General features: G+C 36.9%; 1 protein-coding gene across 2 annotated transcripts in view; it reads left to right on the forward strand.

Annotated features, from left to right (window-relative positions):
* Positions 1-17541, forward strand: part of LIN52 (lin-52 DREAM MuvB core complex component) — a 140669-nt gene that overhangs the window by 12709 nt on the left and 110419 nt on the right. For both annotated transcript variants that reach the window (XM_004371034.2, XM_023726385.1), the window contains exons 4-5: positions 5239-5305; positions 7064-7147. In XM_004371034.2, coding sequence (XP_004371091.1) covers positions 5239-5305; positions 7064-7147 — 151 coding nt within the window. The remainder of the gene's footprint in view (positions 1-5238; positions 5306-7063; positions 7148-17541) is intronic.

The following is a 17541-nucleotide window of genomic DNA, read 5'->3' on the forward strand; positions in this document are numbered from 1 at the left end:
CGACTGTGTGGATCATAACAAATTATGGATAACATTGAGAAGAATGGGAATTCCAGAACACTTAATTGTGCTCATGAGGAACCTGTACACAGATCAAGAGGCAGTTGTTCAGACAGAACAAGGGGATACTGCGTGGCTTAAAGTCAGGAAAGGTGTGTGTCAGGGTTGTATCCTTTCACTATACCTATTCAATCTGTACATTGAGCAAATAATCCAAGCAGCTGGACTATATGAAGAAGAATGGTGCATCAGGTTTGGAAGAAGACTCATTAACAACCTGTGATATGCAGATGACACAACCTTGCTTGCTGAAAGTGAAGAGGACTTGAAGCACTTGCTGATGAAGATCAAAGACCACAGCCTTTGGATTATACCTCAACAAAAAGAAAAGAAAAATCCTCACAACTGGACCAATAAGCAACATCACGATAAACGGAGAAAAGATTGAAGTTGTCAAGAATTTCATTTTACTTGGATCCACAATCAACACCCATGGAAGCAGCAGTTGAGAAATCAAAAGATACATTGCATTGGGCAAATCTGCTACAAAAGATCTCTTTAAAGTGTTTAGAAGCAAAGATGTCACCTTGAAGGCTAAGGTGCACCTGACCCAAGCCATGGTATTTTCAGTCACATCGTATGCATGCAAAAGCTGGACGATGAATAAGGAAAGAAGACTGAAGAAGAATTGACGCCTTTGAATTGTGTTGGCAAAGAATTTTGAATGTATCATGGACTGCCAAAAGAACAAACAAATCTGTCTTGGAAGAAGTACAACAAGAATGCTCCTTAGAAGGAAGGATGATGAGACTACGTCTTATATACTTCGGACATGTCAGGAGGGATCAGTCCCTGGAGAAGGACATCATGCTTGGTTAAGTAGAGGGCCAGTGAAGAAGAGGAAGATCCTCAACGAGATGGATTGGCACAGTGGCTGCAACAATGGGCTCAAGCATAACAACGATTGTGAGCATGGCAGAGAACTGGCCAGTGTTTTCGTTCTGTAGTACATAGGATCACTATGAGTCAAACCGACTCGATGGCACCTAACAATAACAATAACGACACTCTTAACACCATACTTAGAAGCATTTGAGCCCGATGGTAAAAGCACTAACTGGCAGAGAAACTTGGAAGTTAAGTTACTTGCCAAAGACATGGTAAGTGATAGAGTCAGGATTAGAACCCAGATCTTTCTGATTCCAAAGCTCATGCTGTCTATTAAACCATGCTGTTGGGAATTTGTAGTATCGATCTCTATACTAATAGCATTCTCTACTTGCTGTTTGGAGTTAAAGGTGCTGAGTTAAACAGTAAGCCCCTTCTGGGCCTGTGACTTTTAGATCCCATGCAAGTATTTGCTCAGAGGGAGGTTGACTATGTAGCCTTTCTTTTTTTTTCAAGAGCTAGCATTGTATGATAACAAGCTTGTGCTCCTTCATCCTTCAATAAGGCTGAAACACGAGGAGTGCAGGAAGGCATGGGGCTTTGGAATCAGAGTCCTGACTGCTACAGGCAGTCCCTGGGTTATGAACATCCAACTTAAGTACAACCCGTAGTTCTGAACCAACTCACGTAAAGCCTATTATATTAAAAATTCAAGGTACATACAACGGTTCGTAATAATAAACAGGTGCTACTTTGCGAAGTGCTTCAAAACATTATTATTATTACTGTATTATTATGTTAAAGATGTTTTGGTATATATATATATATTTTTAATACATAGAAAGGTATAAAATACTTGTACTGTGTACTAAGACAAACACTTGACTAACTGACATTAGATACGAACTGTACTTGACTGTTCCAACTTCCGTACAAACTGGACTTAAAGACAGACTTAGGAACAGAACTCATTTGTAATTCGAGGAGTACTTGCACTTAACTGTCTGTGACCTGAACAAGTTTCCTAAGATTTTCGAGCCTTAATTTTCTTATCTGAAACTACGTCATCGGATTCTTAAAAACAAAAAAATCCAAACCCGTTGTCGAGTCGATTCCGACTCACAGCGACCCTATAGGACAGAGTAGAACTGCCACATAGAGTTTCCAAAGAGCGGCTGATGGATTCAAACTGCCAACATTTTGGTTAGCAGCTGCACTCTTAACCACTATGCCACCAGGACTCTACATGTTGCATAGGTCATAATAAACAATACATGGTAGCCATTATTATTAGATCAACTTCTGTGTAGTTGATTCAGTTCACAATACCTGATTTAATTTTCTTACATTCTCATTTCAACTTAGTTTTCAGTTTAGTTAATTATATTTGGTTACAACTAAGTATTTTAAGTTTTAAATATAAATACTTTTTGCTGTCTAGTCAATTCTGACTCATAGTGACCCTATAGGACAGAGTATAACCGCCCCGTATAGCTTCCAAGGCTGTTAATCTTTATGGAAGCAGACTGCCACATCTTTCTCCTGTGGAGCGGCTGGTGGGTTCGAACTGCCAACCTTTTGGTTAGCAGCCGAGTGCTTAACCACTGCACCACCAGGGCTCTTTAAATATAAATAAGTTTTTTTTAAAAAATCTTTTAGAGTATGGTGTATTCTCAAAATCTATTAAATATCTAGACCTTTTCCACAGAAACATGCACATACATATTTTGAGTCTTGTTCCTAGGGGTTCAGGGCCATTCCAAGACCCAAGTTCAGATACTCTGGTATACTCTGCTTCCCTACTAGGGTAAAAATGGTGAGTTTGCCTTAGAGCCCTCAGTGAGATGGATTGACACAATAGCTACAACAGTGAGCTCAAAGATACCAACGATTGTGGGGATGGCACAGGACTGGGCAACATTTCATTCTGTTATACATAAGGTTGCTATGAGTTGGCGCTGACTCAATGGCAACTAACAACAACAAGGGAGGCAGTAGAGTAGTAGTCTCTAAATTTGACTACCTAGGTTTTGAATCTTGGCTCCACTAGCTGGGTGACTTGAGGCAAATAACTTAAACGACCTCCTTGTACTTTAGTTTTTTTCATTTGTAAAGTGGAGATAATAATACTTCATAGGGTTGATTTGGAAATTAAGTGACAATGCATATAAAGTGTCTTGCTTGTCACATAGTCTGTACTGAGTAAATTTTAATTTAAAAAGAAATTGAAAAAGGACTCAAAGCTGAAGTAATTCTTCCTAACCCTATCCCTACCTGCACAGCGGAATAATCAGTGTGCAGCTGTGGCGTTTTTAAAAAATACGTATGTGGCATTCCTTGCTCTGTTCTCGCCACTGGACCTTCCTCCTGCCCCTGATGTTTTAAATTAGTACATCTGGCATATGACCAGGTGTATGGGACAAAGAACTTGGTTTGGCCTTTTGTCTCTGGTTTCTGAAAATAGCCCTTGGAATTCTCTATCAATTAAGGTGCCTTTTGTTTTCTAAAACAGCCTAAACAGCTTAAACCTGTGCAAATGAACTGGGAGCCCTCAACCTCACCCTGGCAACAGACCTCAGAGAGGGAGTGGGCATGAAACAGTCAATCATGCATATTTATTGAGTCACACATAATCATTGGTCCTCAATGACTATGGGACCCTGGACCTTGGTGCTTCCTTTTTGGGAGGCTTTCTAGATTGGTAAGAACATCCATGCATGGGAGAGGGTGTGGCACATCCAGGGGGACAATGGAGGCCCCATGCCATGAACTCTCCCAGACCTTCCCTGATGTGTCTCTTCACTTGTATCCTTTCTGGTTATGATAAATGGGTAACTGTAAATATAGGTAGTAGTCTTCATGAATTTTGTGAGCCATTTTAGAGAATTAATGAACCCACAAGGGGCTGTGAGACTCTTAGTTTGGGGTGGCTAATTCAAGGAGGGCTGCACAGGCAATTGTAAGGACGGAGTCCTAACTTGTGAGGAAACAGCTTTGGGTGGCTAGCAGCCAGAGGAGGGCTGTGCAGGCAGTCGATCCGTGAAGACTCAGCTTTGCCTAGCTGGGTGACAGAGAAAGGCTGCATGGGCAGTCAAAGAAGGACAGAGTCCTAGCTTGTGACCTAGCCCCAGGGTGCTAGAGGAAGAGAGAAGGAAACTAGCTGGTCTGAAGTGCAGGGAGTTGTGCAGATTCCTGAGTCCTGGTACCCAATGACGTGGCCCCAGGTGTCCAGGGATGTTTTGACATGGCACAGGTTGGCCAGAGATGAATTCTGACCTAACTCTGTGTGGTTAGGGTGAGAGAGGAAGTGCCACAAAAGTGGCTGGTGACGAGGAATGGAGATGTGGGAAGGTGAAGCCTGGGTGCCCTTCCAAATGGCAATTGGATTCATGTTGATTCTTACCACACAGTTATCAATAAGGTGGGGCGGGGTTGCCCACCTTGCCCCTTTAATAGTGCAGTTGGCAGCACACTAGGCTATTTGTATTTTTTTAGTTGCTTAGGTGATTCTGATGTGTAAGCACAATTGAAAACTGCTGACCTAAAGCTATTCTAAGAAAGGGCTCTTTCTCATATTTCATCAGTTCATTTTTAGAAATGAGAAGTTAACTTAAAATCCTAAGTTTTCTAAAACTTCTACAATAAAATTATAAAATTTCAAATAATGACCATTCTAGACTTCTCTCATTTAAATTGAGGATTTTCTCGTTGTTGATTCTTTGAATCTTCTCCTCTGCTAGAGAAGGTTACTTACTAATTATTGTTTGAAACGGTTAAACTGGGGGCTTTTTTAAGAGCTTAACTGCAAGTAATTTCTTTCATTGGTATACTAACCTGTTATGCATGAAACGGTAACAGTAGTTACACCCAATTCTTCCAAGATCACGTCTCCAAGACAAACTTTAAAGATGGGCAGTATTTTTTTTTTGTGGTAAAATATATATAACATAAAGTTTGCCATTTTGACCATTTTTAAATGTACAATTGAAGGACATTAATTACATTCATCAGGTTGTGCTATTGTCACACTGTCCATATCTAAAAGTTTTTCATCACCCTAAACAGAAACTCAGTACTCCTTAGGCAAAAAGTCCTCATTCCCTCTTCCCTCAGCCCTTGGTAACTGCTAATAAACTTTTGTTTCTAGACGAGCAGTAGTATTTTGTAAGATGAGTATTTCTGGGCGGCATCTGAACCTGGAGAAGTTCAGATTTTTGAAATTATAAATTATAATTTGCCAGTGTTTTCAAACCTGAAGGCTGTGTGGCAGGCTACTTTTCTTATAAGGAAGAGTCGGGTCTCTTCACACTTAGTATCTATCTGAATGGATATGTTCTTATTTTCTGACAGCCAATTACTAGCTCTCCACCCAAATGGATGGCTGAAATAGAACGTGATGATATTGACATGTTGAAAGGTAAGTGATTGTGATGCCCTCTAACTTTTAAACTGACATTTATGCCTCTCCACAAATCATTACTATTCCAGTTTTTGTCTCATTATTTCCTTACAAGTATTCTCGGCTTCAGCGAAACTGCTCACTTAACCATCCTTATTCACAGTTTTTCATGCCTAGAATGCCTTCTCTTCTTTTTCCATATGTACAAATCCTGCCAATTCAAGACTCAGTCATTGTGATTTCTTCTGTTGCTAAATTCCTTTAATATTAACTTTTTGTATAAAGCTTTATAGTTAACAAAAAGCTTTCACATAAATTTTCTCATTTAATTCCCATAAAGGTCCTTTGAGTTAGGTATGATAATATCTAAGGTTCAAAGGTGAGATTAACCAACGTTTGTAAGAAAGAGTTAAAATTTAAACTCTAGTCTTTTATGTTAGGTCTAATTCTCTTTCTATAACACAAGTGCCTTATTTAGGATTTACTGCCATATATTTTTATTAGTGCTATTAAATGACAACCCTTTAGTGGGCTAAGACCTATCTTTTATTTCTTTCTAGCCTACCAGCTTCTTCCATAAAGAATACTATAAGTATGAATATAGTTGTTTGATAAATGATTTGGAACTCAATCACAAAGTAGAAATTTAAATTAAAAAACATTAATTTTCTTTGATATTTGCTCTTCTTTATTTTTTGGTCATTGTTCTGGTGATAAGATGCACGATGGTTGTAAAGTAATAGTCTGAAATTAAGGTAAAAACTTGGATTCTTGAGCTATTTAAGAAGTTGAACAGATCAAGAAAGTCTACTTGTGCCAGATATAATGATTGTGACATGATAAGTGGGAGGAAAAAAACACCTTTATTTGATTTCAGAAGTAATTCATCATTCTGCATGAAATGCTTAAATGTAGAAGCTTAAATCTCCTCATTCAGCTGTGGAAAAATTAAGTCTCAAGGACGTCTCAGGTTCATTGTTCTAATGTTCCAAACAGATATTTATATAACATCCCATCAATATGTATTTAAAAGAAACTTTAAATTTTAAGTAAGGGATCACAGCAGTATGTTACATCTAAATTAACCTGTATCTTAAACCTAAAAAGAATTGGGTGCTACTTAAATGAAATCTGGAAAGTAAGATTTAAAAAAAAAACTGTCGTTTTAACTGGTTAAATTAAAAAAAAAATTTATAGGAATTTATATGAAGGGAAAGCTTGGATTTATATTTTCTGAACTTAGGGAAATATGTCTTGATGTTTTATTGCCAGTTGTAATAATAAGACTTGTAAATGGTAGTGGAGACAGTGTCCGTTTTGCAAGATAGAGAAAGAGATGTTTGCAAGGCTTTCTCAGTGCTCTGTCCAATCAGAGGGTTTCATATTTTAATGGTGTATTCATTTTGTATGATAGTCAAAAAAAGTGTGATGAAAATGAATAAGTTAGTATCCTTAGAATAAAGCACTTGATATGCTATTGTATTTATGCTAACTCTTTTCTCAAGTGGGTAAAGTCATCTGAGGCATTTTGTAATAATGGAAAAATTCACTGATTTGTTTTGGAGGGGAAGATCAGGACAAGAAAGATATGGATCCATTATCTACTTACTTGACAGGAATTAAGCAAAATAGCTTGAAAACTTTTATAACAAGGATTCCCAACCCAAATGAATTGTTACTAGAGAACCCAAATGAATTGTTATGAGAGAACCCAAATGAATTGTTACTAGAGAACAGTGGGAAGAAATGGTATTGAAATAAATGATTCTGTTTCAGAACTGGGCAGTCTCACCACGGCTAATTTGATGGAGAAGGTACGAGGCCTACAGAACCTGGCCTATCAGCTGGGTCTGGATGAGTGTGAGTACCCAAATCATATTTATTCAGGGTTACTGATTGTATTTTCCATGATGAGTTCTAGTTATAATTCAGAAAGTATTTTTATTAGGGAAAAGAGATGTTCTGAAGATAAGAAGTTGATGTAATCTAAAATGTGCCTTTTAATAATAGAATGTGCTAGGATAATTACTGGACTTACTAGATAACAAATTCTCTTTCTCTGCACAGTAAAAGCATATTGGAACTTTTCCACTTTTAAGAGAACATCATCTCAAAATAGCTTAAGCGAAAGAGGGACTTAATTAGTTCATATAACTCACAAGTCCAGGGTAGAAATAGCTTCGAGGATATCTAGATCCATGATTCTTAATGACGTCATTGGGATGTGCTCTTGCTTTTGCTTTTGTTTTGCATCTCAAAGCTCTGCTTCATTCATGCATTAGTCTAGCTTTTTCCTAGCAACTGGGTAAGGTGGCCAAAAGGAGTTCCAATTTATGTGTCTTTAAATCTCGTGAACCCAGAAGAAGAAAGAGTCTTTTTTTTCACAAGATTTCCAGAAGAAAGGATCTGGGGAAAACACTGTTCCATCTTCCCTCACATACCCATCCTTGAACCGTCCTCTAGCCAGGTTTCATAGAGCACCCTGATGGACCAGGCCTGGGTCCTGGGTTCACTCCTGGGTGCAAATGCAGAGTGGAAGGGTCAGTCTCACCCAAATCTCATGGACTGGAAAAGGATTAGTTCCCCAAAGGAAAAGATATAGGGCAGACCAAGAACTTAACTGCTACCATGGGTAATGCTTTAAAAGTTCTAATTTATGCCTGTCTGCTGTCCTCTCTTTTAGATTAAAATTATTTCTTTATAAATTGCGTGTTTTTCCACACTGTGTTCATTAGAAAACTGGAAAAGGAATTGTACAAAATTCTCACTTTGTAATTGAAAGGAGAGATAACTTATTCAACAAATACAGTGATTAGAACCTTGTTCTTGAGGTGTACATCCTGAGACCTTCATAAATCCCTAGTTTTGAGAGTACTACTGTAGTTTATAATTTTCTTTAAAAATGCAAGTTTTGCCCTGATTGGAACAATCCTAAACATAGTTCTGTGAATTATCTTGTTTATTTATGGAGCATAGGAGACTTGTTTACATCATTGACCTGAGTTACTGACTGCCAAATTCAACATTTTATTTTACAATTTAACCTACAACTTCTGATTTTTGACTGTAATCACTTCTTTAGCCCTCTTTATTTTTCCTTTATTTTCATTACTGTCATCAGTAGTTGGCTTTCTTTTACCAAGAAAACATTTTTTAGTTACTTTAGGAATCAAGGAGTGGAGAATAGCAATCAAAGAGTGGAGAACAGCAAACTGCTGTGACATATGGTTGCTAGGTAGTCTGCTAGGTTCACTCACTGCCTCCAAACTCTCTGAATACTGGACACTTATTTCTTGTGATTAAAGTTTATACCTTGGCAAAATTACTAATTACCATGTATGTCATGAACCTCTAGGGTTTTTAATGAAAAGGCAAATCTGTGAATATTAAATTTACAAATATAAGGATGTACTGTAGGCTTGTGTAGTATAGCACCTCTTGATTCCCTTTCTGTTGTTGTTGTTTGGTATCAAGTTGGTTCTGACTCATAGCGACCCTGTGTACTACAGAACGGAACACTGCCCGGTCCTGCGCCATCCTCACAATCGTTATACTTGAGCCCATTGTTGCAGCCACTGTGTCAGTCCATCTCATTGAGGGTCTTCCCTTTCTAGGTTTGGTTAATAAATGCATAGAATGATCATTCCTTAATCTCCCTGTCAATTTTTTTAATGAAATACATTTTTATGCTTGTTATGTCAAGAAGATGTTATATTACCAAATGTGTTTATCAACACTGTTATCTGTAGTTATTTGTAGCTGAAATTGCTATGTTTCCTCTGATTATTTAGTTTTTCTCTTTCTGCCTTCCTACTGAGAAAGGCAATAAAGTATTTTTTTCCACTTATTTTTTGGAAAATTTTAAACATATACCAAAGTAGAGAGAATAGAATAATCACCTCATGTACCCATGATCCAGCTTCAGTAATCAGCATATGGCCAATCTTGTTTCACCTATACCCAAAAAAAACCCAAAACCAAATCCATTGCCATCGAGTTGATTCCAACTCATAGAGACCCCATAGGACAGGATAGAACTGCCCCATAGGGTTTCCAAGGCTGAAATCGTTATGGAAGCAGACTGCCACATCATTCTCTTCGCGGAGCAGTTGGTGGGTTCAACCTTTCGGTTAGCAACCAAGCACTTTAACCACTGCACCACCAGGGCTCCTTCATCCATACCAACCTCCCATAATTATTTTAAAGCAAATCCCAGCTACCACATCACCTTATTTCCAAATAACTTCAGATGCGTTTCCAAAAGACAAGGACTTACTGGGTTTTTTTTTGTAAAATGTAACTACAATTCCATTATTACAACTAAAAAAATTTAACAAATTTGCTTAATATCATCAACTATCCAGTCAGAGTTTAGATTCTACTGGCAGATGCATAGATGTCTTTATACAGTTGGTTTGAATCAGGATCTAAACAAGGTTCATTTGCTGCATTTGACTGATATGTCTCTTCAGTCTCTTTTAATCTGTAATAGTTCCCCTTCTTGCCATTTTCCACATTCTGGATTTCATTGATTACATCCCTGTGGTAGTACTTAACATGTTCCTCTAACCCTTTTTATTTCCTGATAGTTAAATCTACAGGCTCCCTCAGATACAGGCTTGATTTTTTTTTTTTTTTTGGCAAGAAATATTTCATAGATGGTGTGTGCATTCATCAGAAAGTACATGTCTGCTTGTCTCTTTTTGTGATTTGTAATATTAAGATTAATTCATTGGTAAAGGTATTATCAGCCTGATTCATTCATTATAAAATTCTTAATCAGCCTTACACTCAGGATTTTAGCCACCTATGATCACTGCCTAGATGCATTATTTTGTTAGAGGTTACAAATTGGAGATATTCTAATTCTGTCATTCCTTCCTATTGGATAGAATTTTTCTGTAAAGGACTTTATCTCATCAACTATTTGGTTACCTTGGAAACGGTTCTTACTGAGATGGCAGGATAAATGATTCTTTCTCTTTATTTATCAGTTTCTGGAATAGTGAGTCAGTTCCCTGAGCATCAATAAAGTCTATTTTAATGGGTTTCCACAGAATAAAAAATTTGGTGTTATTTATTATTATCATTATTTTAATCAACACAGTTAAAGCCATTATTACTGTTCAGTGTTTGTATTTCCAAAAACTTAAAAGTTTTGGGGGTAGGGGTTTGAAGTCATCTAACCCAACCACCTGAAGCACCAAACCAAAACTCTGGAACAGAAATGCTTGTTTCTTCCAAATCAGTCATGTGAGCACAGCTGAGATTTTTCAGAATTATCTTCTAGTCAAAATTTGGCCCTATTTCAACATCTGTAGCAATGCTTTGCAAGCAAGTGTCATTTTCCTTGACCATAGTGAATTTAGCTGGCATATAGAAAACAATTTTTAAATTTAGAATTCAAAAGAATTACATTGATATGTATTGGACTTCCTGGATACAGTGTCTGTTTGTTTTATTGTGTATCGTGTATTTGCATAAAAACAAGATCTTTTTTGTTCCTTGCATATTATTCATCTGCTCTAGGGGTTGGCTTTTACTTGACACCCTAATCTGGTGTTTCGATGTCTCAATCCTCTTTCTTGCATTAATTGAGAGGATGACATGGATGAAAAATAAGCAGTAGGAGCTGATGAATCCCCAAGGACCAGTGATCCCGTTTTCATGCAAATATCTGCACTGATAAAGATGATGGAAAGAAAAAAAATGCAAAAAATATTTGTCCTCAAAGCATGATTGTTTGTCACTTCCCAAGAGAATTGTTAAATGTTAGCATAGAATTAATGTGAACCTTCTAGGGCTGCTAGTAACTAGATTGTATCTTTTGGAGGATAAACCCTACCCTTTCATTTGGTATGTGATTGTGCCTCAGATAACCCTTCGGGGGTACAGATTTTGGAATGGAATAACTTTTTCTTATAGACCTTTGTAGCCTGTCAGGTGATGAGGCCCCTTGGCTTGATTCGGGTAGTTAATATATATGAAATTCCCATGAAGTACATAAGAATACAAAAAAAATTGTAAAATTGCCTTATCATATAAAGGATTCTATTTCTGTTACTTCCACCTCAGTTCACTGCCCTTCCTCTTTTACTAGAACTATTGCAGTCACCTTCTAACTGCCTCTCAACTATCCCATTCAGATCTTTCTTGTTTATCACTGCCAGATTAATTTTTCTAAAGTACCATTTACTTAGGTTATTCTTTTGTTCATAAGTTGTTGGTAGTACTTCATTACCTATACAGTAAAATTCAAACTCCTCAGCATGGCATTAAAAATCTCCTCCACTCTGACCCCAGCCTAAGTTCTAGCCTTTTTACTCACTTGCCCTCTACAAAAACGCCATGCTCTGTCCCCATTTGAAATACTCGCTCTTCCTGGAACATACATTACACTTCATCACCTTCTTATTTCTGTTCATGCTATTCCTTTTCTCAGAATGTCCTCCATGACCTAATTCTAATATTGGAACTTTTCTTTATCCTTCATTTCTCAGCCCAGAGTCTACCTCTTTCATCAGTCTCTCCTTTTCATATCTGCTACTAGAACATGAACCCTGGCCTCCCAGATTGTTCCTAGAGCAGTTTGTTTCATTTATAAGACACTTTTATCATTCTTGGAGATTTTTTGGCACGTGTCTTACCGCTTGCTCCCTTTGATTGTAACTCTTTAAGGTAAGAATCATATTTTTGAGCTGTCTTTGTAGTCCATAGAGTACTTGGCATATGTAAATATGCAGTGTATATTTGCTGACTGACTGAATGACTCATGATGCTTTCAGAAAAAAAGACAAAATTTTTCTAACAAAGTCTATTGACTTTAAATTGAATAGGTGGAAACTTCTGGGAATTGTTCTTCTCTGGGTAGTTGATGTTTTAGTGATTAGAAGTAACATTTGAAGGTTTTGTAATGTTTGGAATTTCTCCTCTTATGACAGTGGATGATCAACTGCACAAGATAAACATAGTGTGGAGCTTGTTGATAATGATTTGGTTTTATCTCCTACTTGAATCCTACTCCATTACTGTTATGACCTGGGCGTGATCCTGCTTTAGTCCTGTAGGGTGCAACAGTATGTTGCTTTTTTTTGTCAGGCCCATTGAACTATCATGAATCCTATTGAATACTGATTCTCAGCAGTTTTTACCTTTTTTCTGATCCCCGCCCCCCTTGCTGAAGGCAACAAACTTGTTAGTCTCACAGAGGATCTGCTTACTGGCTATATTTCAGATATTTTTAAGTAGAATATGAAAATTGAGAAAGCAGAGGATCATGTTGTTTGAAACTAGGGCTAAAGCCTTGGGGCTTTTACTTCTTCCTTTTCAATCTGGATGCCTTTTATTTCATTTTCTTGCCTAATTGTCCTGGCTAGAACCTCCAATATAGTGTTGAATAGAAGTGGCCAGAGTGGACATCTTTGTCTTATTCCTAATCTTAGGGGAAAACATTCAATCTTTCACCCTTAAGTATTAGCTGTGAGTTTTCCATAGATGCCCCTTTATCTGACTGAGGAACTTCTCTTTTATTCCTAGTTTGTTGAACTTTTATCATGAGGGGTATTGAATTTGATGCATTTGTTCTTAAGAATACACTTAATCATATACTATGAAATAAATGAAAATCTCCATTTAATTTATACTCATTTGGACTGGGTTGAAATTACCATGATAGTATAAAGAAAAGATTGGCTAAACAGTTATTAATGTAAATAAGATCATACTGTGTATATTACCCTCTAAAGAACCTTCAAGAAATTTAGCTTATTTTGATACAAGTCGTTGCTTCTGCTAATTTATAGTTTAATCCTACATATTCATTTTAGCAGTTTCAATAAGACTGTTATTTGACTAAATTTAATCATTTACAGTAGTTTTTAAAGCAACGTTTTATTGAGAAGGATTGAGACTTCCTCATTCAAACCTGATACTTGATTAATCCACATTGAGGAAACTGTTTGGTGCATACAGCTTTCTTTGGTGTTGATACCAAAGAAATGCTTCTGCTTCCAAGTTAGCCTGTTGTGTAATAGACCTCTCTACCCTCTAGGCATGTGATTCTTAAAAAAGTAGCAATTTATAGTTAGAAATTATTTCCCATTTAGATAAATTCTGAAGAACAGTTGGGCTTGCTGATTTTTTTTTTTTAACCTATGAAGGAGGGAAGGGAGACAATAACAGCAACTGTTACACCTATGTATTCTTCCTTATGGTTTGACATCATAGACATTTGTCTAGTTTACTTCATAAGATCTGTTCAGCCCTACCTCTTTCTTTAACAGTTAAAGTTAACTGCACTTGACTGATTCAGGAGAAAAATCGTCTAGCCTTTAACCTCTAGATGGCAGTATGAGTCTTACTGTAATCTGCTTTTCCTCAACTGCTACCTCTAGACCTGGATTTCTGATTTTGGTAAAAAATTCTTGTGACTTTACCAGACTACTTGCCTGACTTTGTTGATGCCTTTCTTGATTCTTAGCTTTTTGTTTTCTTTTTCACTTCATCTTTTTTTTTTTTTTTAACAATTCTTTTCTTTAGCTGCGTACTATAGTTTTTGATAGTGAGAGTCCTTTAGTTTCTCTGTTGTCAGAAACAGTATTTTGCTTTTGATTAAGATGAGTAGAAAAATTCTAAAAATGTGGTAGTTTTATTCAACAGCTTCCATAGCTGGGTATAAGACCCTCAAAGTGGGTTCAGCTTATCTTGTGCCCTTGGACTCTGTTGGTTACTAAGTGATATCAGGCAATACCTTACTAAATTAAAGCTAGGGATGTTAGCTAAATTGATGAAATAAGCTTGGACTAATTAGTTTTTCTTCAAGAAGAATTTATTTTTAAATAAAGCTTTCAAATATTTAGCCATATTGAATGATGAGATAATAGCAAAAGAATGTTTCAGCAACTGTTTGAGTACCTACTTCGTGCAAGGCTCTGTAGGGGATATGAAGATGAATAAGACATGATTACTGCCCTGGTGCAGATTAAATGTAGTAGGAAAGAGAGATAAGACAATTAAGCAAATGATTCTTAATAGAAGGTAGAGGAGATAAGATCCATGAGTACAAAGAACTAAGGTGGTAGTGGGGAATAGGGCAATTACATCAGGTTGCTACAGGAATGGCAGATAAGTTTCATTTCATATGCCAACATGGATTGGTTAGTAAGGATTGCCTAGAACCTTGTATTCTACTGAGAATGATTTTGAGAAGGAGTCTGGACTCGGAGGAGAAGAGGTCAATTAGTGATGCCTGTTATGGACAAGGGAAAGGAGAGTGCTGTTATTTGCTATTTCTGGACCATTGAAACTAGATCTTAAAGAGTACATAGGATCTTGATGGGTGGAACTGTGAAGAGAGCATATCCAGGTGGAGTGAACATTAAAAGCAAAGCAGAGTTGGAAAGGAAGAGCTATGCTCAACAAACAGTGTGAGTGATCTAATTTGGTCCTTTAAGGAGCCCAGGTTATGTGTAATAGACATCATAAGGACTAAGACTAGGAGGGAGGTAGAGGCCAGGTTGAGGGGAGCCTTGAAATCCAGAATGAGAAGCTAAACTTATAGGCAATGGGGAACGTGTGAAATGTCTTTAAAAAGTATTTTAATGACGATAATATTAACTATGTGTGTATTATAGTTTGTGAAGACACTGTACTAAAAGAAACTTTACCAAAAATTTGTTGATTTTAAAAATAAAGAAGAAAGTAAAAAATACCATAGCCTTACTACCACCAAGAGATAGTGTTAACATTTTGATATGTTGCTTGGCCCCTCCCTTTCTTCCCCTATAGGTATGAATATATGTGTTAACATTTATACTTATGCCCATACGTATACACAGACATGCTTTTTAGCATAGCTGAGACTATACTGTGTATGTAGCTTTAGCCCGTACTTTTTTTTCCCATTTATTCTATCTTAAGCATATTTCTGTGTTGTTAAAAATGCTACTATTGAAGATTTTTGAGTACAGGAGTCACATACCTTTAGGAGGCATTGGTGCATAGGCTGGAATGGAACGGTTAAGGCAGGAGGCAGGAAGCTATTGTGGGAGTCCAGGACAAAGGATTGAGGGCTTAAGTGGATGGTGGCAGCGAGAGTGGAAAGAAGAGCACCAACAATAGATGTTTCATATATATAATTTTCAGGACTAGGTAATTCTAGATGGATATTAGGGAGTAAGCTGAAATTGGAGCTTACATGATGTTTTGAGCCTGGCTAATGACAGGGAGGGAGTCCCTGGGTGGTGCAAACAGTTAATGTGCTTGGCTGCTAACCAAAAGTTAGGAGGTTCCAGTTCACTCAGCGGTGCTTCAGAAGAAGGGTTTGATTATCTACTTCTGAGAAATTAGCCGTTGAAAATCCTATAGAGCATATTTCTACTGTGACACACAGAAGGTCTCCATGAGTCAGAATCGACTGAACGGCAACTGGTTTTTTAATGACGGAAGTCAAGAGGAATAGAGATATCTGGTGTAAAAACAAAGGTCCCACAATTCTTTAGTAGGCAAGCATCTTTATTTTTTAGCCATTTGTGAAGGTTCGTGTTATTAATAGGATGAAAGCAATACTCTTATCTAGTTCAGCCATATCACCTAGGCAACAGGTCATGTTTTAGATAGTGAAGATTGAGTTGCTCGATCTTCAAGGAAATGAATGTGTGAAACAAGATATTCATAACTCTTTAGAAATGGACTTGTAGAGTCGTTTACACTCTTTGGCACATATTAAGCCTCTAAGCTGAGTGACTTTTACTTTTGTGTGGTTTTCTTCTACCGTAGTGCTTTTTCATTCAGGAACCGTTATGGCCTTTGTAAAAACTTTGAATCATTAACTGGAAAGAAGTTTAAATTAAAAAAGAAAATTATTGTGGTAAAATAATATATAACAAAAAAATTCCATTTTAATCATTTTTAAGTATACAATTCAGTGACATCAATTAATTCACTGTGTTGTGCAACCATTACCGCTATCTATTTCCAAAAGTTTTTCACCACCTCACACAGAAATTCGGTACCCCTTCAGCAACAATTCCCATTCTGTCCTCCAGTCCCAGGTAACCACTAATAATCTTTTGTCTCTGTGCATTTGTCTATTCTAGATACTTCATATATAAGTGGGATCATACAATATTTGTTCTTTTGTATCTGACTTATTTCACTCAGCATAATGTTTTCAAGGTTCATTCATATCGTAGCTGTATCAAAACTTCATTTCTCTTGATGGCTGAATACTACTCCATTGTGTATATGTACCAAGGAGCCCTGATGGTGCAGTGGTTAAGCACTCAGCTGCTAACCCACTGGCTGCACCTTGGGAGAAGGATGTGGCAATCTGCTTCCGTAAAGATTACAGCCTGAGAAACCCTATGGGGCAGTTCTACCCTGTCCTGTAGGGTTACTATGAGTCGAAATAGACTCGACAGCAATGGGTTTGAGTTTTTTATGTATGTACCACATTTTGTTTATCCATTCATCTGTTGATGGACATGTGGGCTGTTTCTACCTTTTGGCTATTGTGAGTAATGCTGTGATAAACATTGGTGTTGGGAGTTTAAATTTGATGTAACGGTAATTGGCCCAGAATATTTGATGCTGATGTATCTGTTATTAACAACTAACTGTCTTTGGATTATATCAGCACCAGGGTAACCTGCCTGCTAGAGTGAAGATGGCATTTTACATGTAGTTGTAAATTCGTGGGATCTTTGAGAGGCAAATATACTGCCAGATTTTCTTCCAGAAAGTCACTTTGTACCCCAGCATCCTTGCTAACACCAAGTATTATAATTTTTAAAAGTCATTGCCATTTTGATAGGCAAAGTATTAATACCATGTTTTAATGTTTATTTTTTTTTTTATTGTGAAGGTGAATTTTTTTCACCTTTCATGATTTTATCTGTTAGCAAAGGCTGAAAATTCAAGAAAGCATAAATTTAAATTACTTTAACATGAAAAATGAAGCCAGGGAACTTAATTCAAAAGCACGTTAAAGATAGTGTTGTAATCTTCATTTTTCAAATACCAGTTAAAACTTATTTTCTTTGTTTTATGCATTACCTTACCCTCTCACCATAGTCATTAGCATAGCATCCTATTTAGGAAGTAGTATAGTATAAATACTAGAAATTCCACTTCTGAAGGGATCAAGGTTATTTTTCAAAATTAGAAATTGTCAATTTACACTTAAGTATTTTGTTTTTGAAAATGTATTATGATAGTGGGGAATAAAGCATGCCATTATTTCTCATTTTTTCCAT

The sequence above is a fragment of the Trichechus manatus genome, unplaced genomic scaffold, assembly GCF_000243295.1.
Source record: "Trichechus manatus latirostris isolate Lorelei unplaced genomic scaffold, TriManLat1.0 scaffold00010, whole genome shotgun sequence".
Taxonomy (NCBI): domain Eukaryota; kingdom Metazoa; phylum Chordata; class Mammalia; order Sirenia; family Trichechidae; genus Trichechus; species Trichechus manatus.